The following is a 9,195-nucleotide window of genomic DNA, read 5'->3' on the forward strand; positions in this document are numbered from 1 at the left end:
CCTAATTCCAAGACCATTGAAGGCGGAGTTTCACACATATATTTATATAGCAATAAATAGTTTTAAATGTCCATGTGGTGGTAAAAATATAAACATAGCAAAACACGAAGACTAGTATAATCGGCTAGAGCTTTCGCCCATCGTGGGGCTCTTCAGGCAATTTAAATTTATTTGTGATAAATGGAGTACACATACTTAATTATAAGACATCAAAAACAAAGTACACAGTTTAATGGTTACTATTGAACAATGTATTCATTTGAGCATTTGTAATATGCTCGGTTTCTTTTTCCATATATTTCATTGACGCATTTAATGCAAGTACGTTCATGTAATCTTTTTAAGGCGTCACAATTTCTAGACGTCTCCATTATGTGTACTCCATTTATGACGTCACAAATAAATTTAATTCGCCTGAAGAGCCCCACGATGGGCGAAAGCGCTAGCCAATTATACTAGTCTTCGTGTTTTGTTTATATATATACAAGTAAACCATGTTACCATTGGCACAATTTACATAATGTATACATAGTGATATATTTGTTTATGTCCATTACCAACCAAAGTATTCCATTTAATTTAAATCTCTTCTTTTCATAGCCCATACAGACTTTAAACCCAACCCAAAAACATTCACCCAGTTTTATAAGTAGTAATTTCCATTTCACTTCATTAGTACTCACTAGTACTGCACATGCAACACATCAAACTTGAGTCCCATGGGCCATAACGTTACTCGAGTTGTAAAATAATTGTTATCTGTTGGTATGATGCAACGAAGAAAACTAGTACAAATAAACAAAATATGACTTTTTAACCATGGATTCACTGAAAACAAATATTGGAGACTGTACTTATCAACATCATTGTAGAATTTGACATTACCTAAGACTTAACAAAACAACATTTTTTTTCAACTTCAACTTAATTTTTTGTGCAGTCAAACTGCCATCACTTGATTATAACTTTAATCAGCTTGAATTATTTTAGTTCTCATTAATAATTTAAGAAAAATACGACCAAAAGTGTTATTCCCATCGTAAAACTGACTATGCCCCTTCAACAGGGGAAATGTTACGTCTATAACACAGGAGGCAACAGGTGGGGTAATTTATTATCCGACATGATTACGCCATTCACCCAATCAAGCCGTACCAGTGGAAATTATCTTGCCATGTTAAACCTCCATCATTGTTACATTATAGTGAGGGGAGACCCGGTCCAGTATAGAAATTTGGAGTTTTGTATCATGTACATGTACCATAGGACCTTTGCATAGATCTATGAAGAGTATGTAATTCTAGCATACATGGTCTGAAGATGAATATTGTTGAAGTTTCAGCTAATTTGACCCCTTGGGGGTTGAGGTCCTTATCTAATTTAAAAAAAAAAATATTTTCTTTGGCCACGAAAGATATCAATAAAATTTCATTGGAATCAAATCATTTTTTTTGTTTGATGATTGAAGCCAGGTAGCGTGTACTATTCACAGACATACAACAACAGACGGAAGACAATCACAATACTTTGCATGATTCTATGTCTCAGTTGACTTTAAAACCAACCATTATTGATGGAGGGTTTATCCCATAAGTCCAATACATACTGGTGTGATAAATTGTTGAAAATGGCTGTAAAGAAAACATGTGTTAAACCACCCGAGTAAAAATAACTCTTCTAATGTGGATTGTGCAGTGGAGTGTGAAATCCAACATGTGCGACAAGTCTAGGGAGGATATTTGTGAATTTAATAGGCCTGTAAACAGTAACATGTTAGAAAATCTAATCTAGACTTATGAGAACTTGCTCATGGAAAAAGTTTTTAAAACTGGGAATTGACCACTGTGCTTCAGCGTTCTAATCCTTTCATTCACAGCAGAAGTTTAGAACCATATGTTACCGTCAGCTAATCCACACCAACAGGTAGTCCAAAATAACTATCTCCTTTGAAAACTTTTTGATGGGACAGAGATAGTCAGACCGTCATCCTCCATAGGATCTCTGATCTAATTTGCACACTGCAAATGTTTTCTAGTTTGCCGAATCATGACCACATACTTCATACTTTCCATATATAAATGGTTTGGTTTGTTTGTGTTTTAGGTCCTATTAACAGCTATGGTCATTTAAGGACATGCCAGAATTTGGTGGTGAAGGAAAGCTGGAGTTACCAGAGAAAAACCACCTACGAACGGCCAGTACCTGGTGACTGCCCCATGTAGGTCTCGAACCCGCGACCCAGTGGTGGCAAACTGTCAGACGCCTTAACCACTTGGCCACCGCGGCCCCTACACCCCTGAGTGAAATCAAAGGCCCTGTACACACAAACTATCTTGCAGATATTCAAAAAGAATAGCTTGATCCTTTGATGTTCATAAAAAAAAGATTCACAAGGCAGGTAACACCCAGTTTTGAAGTTAGGTGTCACTCCTCTGAAATCTTCAAAGGATAGGTATCAACCTAGCAATAGGATAGGCATCAACCTTGCAATAGGATAGGTATCAGCCTAGTAATAGGATAGGATCAACCTAGCAATAGGATAGGTATCAGCCTTGCAATAGGATAGGTATCAGCCTAACAATAGGATAGGTATCAACCTAGCAATAGGATAGGTATCAGCCTAGCAATAGGATAGGATCAACCTAGCAATAGGATAGGTATCAGCCTTGCAATAGGATAGGTATCAGCCTAACAATAGGATAGGTATCAACCTAGCAATAGGATAGGTATCAGCCTAGCAATAGGATAGGTATCAACCTAGCAATAGAATAGGTATCAGCCTAGCAATGGGATAGGATCAACCTAGCAATAGGATAGGTATCAGCCGAGCAATAGGATAGGTATCAACCTAGCAATTGAATAGGTATCAGCCTAGCAATATGATAGGATCAACCTAGCAATAGGATAGGTATCAGCCGAGCAATAGGATAGGTATCAACCTAGCAATAGAATAGGTATCAGCCTAGCAATGGGATAGGATCAACCTAGCAATAGGATAGGTATCAGCCGAGCAATAGGATAGGTATCAACCTAGCAATTGAATAGGTATCAGCCTAGCAATGGGATAGGATCAACCTAGCAATAGGATAGGTATCAGCCGAGCAATAGGATAGGTATCAACCTAGCAATTGAATAGGTATCAGCCTAGCAATAGGATAGGATCAACCTAGCAATAGGATAGGTATCAGCCGAGCAATAGGATAGGTATCAACCTAGCAATAGGATAGGTTTCAGCCTAGCAATAGGATAGGTATCAACCTAGCAATAGGATAGGTATCAACCTAGCAATAGGATAGGTATCAACCTAGCAATAGGATAGGTTTCAGCCTAGCAATAGGATAGGTATACGTATCAACCTAGCAATAGGAAAGGTATCAACCTAGCAATATGATAGGTATCAACCTAGCAATAGGATAGGTATCAACCTAGCAATAGGATAGGTATCAACCTAGCAATTGGTCAGTCATTGTTTACCTTTCACCAATCAAATAGCTAACCATGCTTGTGCCTTTGATTTCGGCAGGACATTGGTGGGGTGCAAAGAACATAAATGGGCGTAACACCTGTAATTTGGAAGATGTCTCTGCCAATGTCCTAATAAACATGTCACAAAATAAGTGTATTTGTCATGTGACTGAATTTGATTTCACTCATAAAGACGGACAAAAAATGCTCACATGTAACAATGTGCTGAAATACATAAAAGATTGATAATAAATAAATATTTTTCGTTATTGAAGCCAAAAGAAAAAGACTGGGTAAAAATTGAAAAAAATATTGTAGTGACAAGTTACTGATACACATATTTTGGGAAAATTCCTCAATTTTGTCTTGTGAGATTTTGCGATGAAATTACTGCTATTGTTGAAATTTGTTCAGTAAAGGATTGTTATCATCATTTTTTATTGGTCCCTCAGCAGAGAATGAGATAATTAAATAACCTTTCAATTCTTGTACAGAAAGTGTTGGGACATCCTCTGGTTTACAAGAAAACATAAACCGAAGTGTGCACTAACCCCAGAATGCATTTTATTTCAAAGAGATACAGAGAATATTCTTACTATCTTCACCCTATTGAAAAACTCTTAAAAGGAGATAGTCAGTCTTTTGGACTAAGCAATTGGGTCAATATGTCATGATATGCTAGATGTAGAAAACTGCAGTCAGCATATCTTAGCTTATCTCCAAAGTTCCAACCAGTATCGATAAGTCCTGTGAGAGGCTAGGTACAGTCAGTGAGTCACAGGTGCCTGCATCTGGTATGTAAAGACTTGTATGTGAAAATTTTAAAAAAGTCTACCTACTGCACACTACTTTATTGACAATATAGGGTAGCTATAGACATACTATTTTATATTTTCACATATTTGCATACCAGATGCAGGCACCTGTGGTACAGTACAGTCAAGGAATGAGTCTGTGATACTGGTCAATCATGTTCTGTTAATTTCCTACTAGTACTAATATTAATACATGGCCTCCTGTCATGACACAATATAAAACAAGAGGCCCAAATGGCCTGTCTGTATTGCTCACCTTGATTTGTTTAAAGTACTTGATATGATGTAAAGATATAGCACTCTATGGTAGGTCTGTATGTACATGTGAAATTTCAGAAAGATCCATCCAGTATTTCTGGAGACATAGAGAGAACAAATTCAAATGTCAAAATCCAAGATAGTGGCCTGATGGCCATTTTATTTTAATAAATACACCCTAATAGTAACAGACACTACTAGGCAACTTGATGGAGACAAAATTGGGATAAAAGGAAGGATTTCAAATGTTTTACCTCTATTTCTCCTTTTGGTCCGCCCCTCTGCCCTAGGCACATCCATCGTTTATACAAATTTTAGTGTCCTTGGCTCAATGAATCTCCAGACCAAATTGGGATGAAATCCCTATGGTAGAAGAAGGATTTTAAAGGTTTAGCTCTATTTCCCCTATTCAGACCCAATCCTCTGCCCCCAGTTGGACCACACCCACCGTTAAAATACAAAATTTAGTCCCCTTGGCCCATGGATGCTTCAGACAAATAAGGATAAAATACCCTTATCTCTATGGTAGAAGGATTCAAAAGTTTAACCTCTATTTCCCCTATTGGGCCTAAGGATGCTCCAGACCAAATTGGTATAAAATCTCTTAATCCCTATGGTAGAAGAAGGATTTGAAAGGTTTTACCTCTATTTCCCCTATTTGGCCCGCCGTTTATATTTAATTGAGTGCCCTTAGCCCAAGGATGCTCCAGACCAACTTTTATTAAATTCAACTAAGTTGTTTAGGACTAGTAGCGTTTTAAAAGAAAAGTTGATGGACGGATGAATCGACGATGATCGCTATGGCTTACGCCTTAGCGCATCGTCCGTTCGTCTGTCCGTCAACTCATGATCATTCATGATCACTTGCCCTTCGGGCAGGCTAGCTGAAAATTGTCTTGTCATCCGAAGCTACGTTATCGCAGTCAATTTCCTCCTAATGAAGGAGAACCTCCTTTTTGGAGGGAAAACACACACTGGTTTGTACTATTTACACACTACCACCATCCAAGGTCAGGGAAAATCCTGGAAATTGAGAGCAGTAGACCATTTCAGCAAATTTTACTCACTATCAAAATTAAAATGGGCCGTTCTATGTAAATTTAAAAGAAAGTTGGAACATGGAAGGGTCAATATCAGTTTTGAGGGGTCAATGGCCCCATGGCCCCTTCCAGGATTATCCCTGAATGTAGATTAATGTTAACTAGACCTACCTTCTACACTGCAGTGATCAATCTAGGTTTTAAGGGAAACTACCCTTTTTCAGATTTGGGGGAAATTAAAATTTTGATGCAAGGCTGTAGCATCATGAAGGTAAAAAATAATGTTTTGTCAGACATGTACATGTGTGTAGTATATTTTAATTTATACACTATTTCAAACTTAAAATTGTAGAATTTTTGTTCAAATTATTTGAAGAAAATGTAAGGTGGCAGTACCCAAATCGGATCGGTACCCAAATCCGATCACTTTTTGCAAAAATGTTCATAAATAAATGTGTCAACAAATCAGTTATAACAATGATGCTGTCTTAGAAAAGATAGCCATGCACCATTTTTTGTCTACAGAGAATTAGTTTTTAAGTTCAAATAGCACAAGAAAACGTAATTCAAGCTAAAATGTCAATGTTTTGATTACATTTTTAAACAAAAGGCCCAGAGGGCCTGTATCGCTCACCTGGATATCTTAGCAATCATGGCAAAATATTCTCCAAATGAGATCCAAGGGAATATGCCAGACCCCAGAGCCAATCCTTGTAGCATATCTGTATTAGATTTTTCATGCCCAGCAATTTTAACTGTTTCCAAGCTGTGACTCAGAAACTAGATCCCCAGGATCAATTCTAATATCATGACATGGGGATCTCAACCATTTCACAGTTATGAAGTCTACAAGAGTGGGGGCCGACCCTGGGGTCAATTCTAATATCATGACTGCATTCATCTGTTTATGCCCAACAATTGTATATATAGTTTTGGGTTGGGGATCTTAACCATTTCAAAGTTATGACCCAGGGGTTAAGTCTCCAAGGGTGGGTCAGTCCCCAAGGCCATCCTGGAAGCATATGTGCATTCATCTCTTTATACTCAACAATTGTATATATGGTTATAGGGTGGGGATCTCAACTGTTTCCAAGCTGTGACTAAGAAACTAGGGGTTCGGTCAGACCCCAGGGTCTATTCTAATATCATGACTGTATTCATCTCTTTATGTCCGCCGTATTTTGACTATAACTGTTTGGTTGTTTGTCGTCACAGTTTTTTTTCTGCAAAAGATACTTGGCATTGTGAATTTGCCTAAGGTCTCTGGGTTCATTCATAGAATCGTCTAATGACTTAATGTTGTCTAGAATGACTTTCGGAGCCTGTCTGTTTATTAATCTATCGTTTATCACCTCCTTTGTAGCGAGAATTGCGCGCCGATACCCATCCCCCTCCCACTATATTAGTTATAATAATAAAAAAAAGATAATTAAACACATTGTTAAATGTATTCTTAATCGATTACAGTTAAAATCTAAATTGTTCAATAAATACAATAATGTTATTCTTGACACAGCTGATTAAAGGTGTATCAATGTTTATATAGCAATATATTCTAACTGTGTTCACCTATACCAGAGACGTATAACACATACACGTCTCTGCCTATGCAAAGCCCTACCCTACGTACACATATATGTGGCACGGCATATCGCTTAATATCTGTACATCGTATGAATTAAATTCACGATACCTCTATCATTTTTCAACAAATCAAATTAAAATTTGGTATATAGTTGTATCATAGTCATATGAATAACATATCTCATGATGTCGCTTACTTTATCAATTATTTTAAGAGATATAGTTTAAAGACGCTTCACAATCTGTCGAGTTCTAGACGTCGAGCCGAGCCGTCGATCGTAATAATCAAAAGCATCATTAATCGGTCATTTATTAAAATTTCTACCTGAAGTTTGGTATAAAGGTATATCATAGTTATATGAATAAAATATCTTCTGATGTCGCTTACTTAATCGATGAATTTTAGAGCCATGTTCTGAAGACGCTTCTTCATATGTCGAGTTCTATTCACACGCGTATGCCACGCCGCCGATCGTAATAATAAATTAATCATAACTCGATCATGTTTTCAAATATCGAGCTGAAATTTGGAATATATATCAATAAAAGTCTAACAATAACATATCTTCTGATGTCGCTTACTTTAGCAGGTAATTGTAACGATATTATCTGGCGACCCTTTCTTCACTTTACAAGCTAATACACACATGTGCCACGCCGCGATCGTAAAAATTCAATTCATCATAACACAGTCATTTTATCAAATATCAAATTAAAATTTGGTACAGAGGTGTATTATAGTCATATTAACAACATATCTTCTGATGTCGCTTACTTTATTCAGTATTTTTTAAAGATTTTGTTTGGCGACGCTTGTTGTCACTTGAAGACGCTTGTTGTCGGTTGAAGACGCTTTTAAGTGAGACCGACACAGACTAGTTTGTAAAGCTAAGTTGTGGGAGTACAGGCATTTTGTTTACTTGCTAACTTGGGCGNTCCGAAACTATGGATTTTTAGCTCTGCTTATAGAACGGTCCAAGCGTGTTCGTTTATCGTGGAAAATTTCTGCGCCACACGTACCGTTTCAACCGGTAACGCGAATGTAGCCATGGATTGCTCAGACGTTTTGACAGTTACCGCCGCCATCTTGGGTCAGAGGTCAAGTGGTTAAAATTTTGTAAACAATAATGTCGGTGCTCGCACTCTTGGCGATTGAGCGCTGTTGAATCTTGACAGTTTAACGACGTATTTGCCTATAACAATGTTTATCATTATGAGGAACAGATGCAAACAACTTACCTTCCTACTATTCCATCTAAAGACGACATTCTAAATCCTTATCATTTGCAATATCATAATTTTACAAGCGTGACCCCTTACTGGCCTTAGCCTGGTAGGCCAGAACTACGGATTACATCAATGTATATATTTATATAATCAGACTCACTTCTTTTTCTTATTTTTAAAAAACTTGCCTATCGATACTTGCAGCGTTCTTAAACGACTTCAACAGATCAGAGACGTATAATATGTATTATACGTCTCTGAACAGATCAAGCCCAAGAGCGAGCAGTTTTACTGCGGATGACAAAACGAGCATCCCGACGACGGCCGGGGCAGAGGGGGCCGTGTTTTGATGATAGTATTAGGATATGAGGTGTTTACCATATCTATTTGCAAAGTACTGAACCCTTTATTTTATTTCAAAATATTTTATTGTCAATACAAACAAAGCTAATTACAAGAATTACAGAAGAAATATAACAGTACATTAACAAAGGTATAAGACAACAGGCTAAGCCTTATAAGTTTTTTTCCTATAGATAACCAGTATCCAATTATTTTGATTTCGTTAATAAAATATTTAAGTTATGGGTGGTAGATAGTAGAACAATAAAGGAAAAAAAAATATTTATTAACTATAATGACTCTCATACTACCATAAATTTGTAATTGTTATCTTTTATAATGAACACATGTTATGCAGAAAGATGACTCCCTACAGGCTACTGCTCCTTTATAGCTGGGCGAATCCATGTATCCCCTACATCGTCAAGTCCTAGGACATATATTTGAATTATACACACATTGTG

The 9,195-nt window shown here is 37.0% G+C and overlaps 1 protein-coding gene across 1 annotated transcript in view; it reads right to left on the reverse strand.

Annotated features, from left to right (window-relative positions):
• Positions 1-8,430, reverse strand: part of LOC110467309 (superoxide dismutase [Cu-Zn]-like) — an 11,999-nt gene extending 3,569 nt beyond the window's left edge. The window contains exon 1 of the mRNA XM_021524397.1: positions 8,402-8,430. Coding sequence (XP_021380072.1) covers positions 8,402-8,430 — 29 coding nt within the window. The remainder of the gene's footprint in view (positions 1-8,401) is intronic.
• Between the last annotated feature and the right edge of the window lie 765 nt (positions 8,431-9,195).

The sequence above is a fragment of the Mizuhopecten yessoensis genome, unplaced genomic scaffold, assembly GCF_002113885.1.
Source record: "Mizuhopecten yessoensis strain PY_sf001 unplaced genomic scaffold, ASM211388v2 scaffold11169, whole genome shotgun sequence".
Taxonomy (NCBI): Eukaryota; Metazoa; Mollusca; class Bivalvia; order Pectinida; family Pectinidae; genus Mizuhopecten; species Mizuhopecten yessoensis.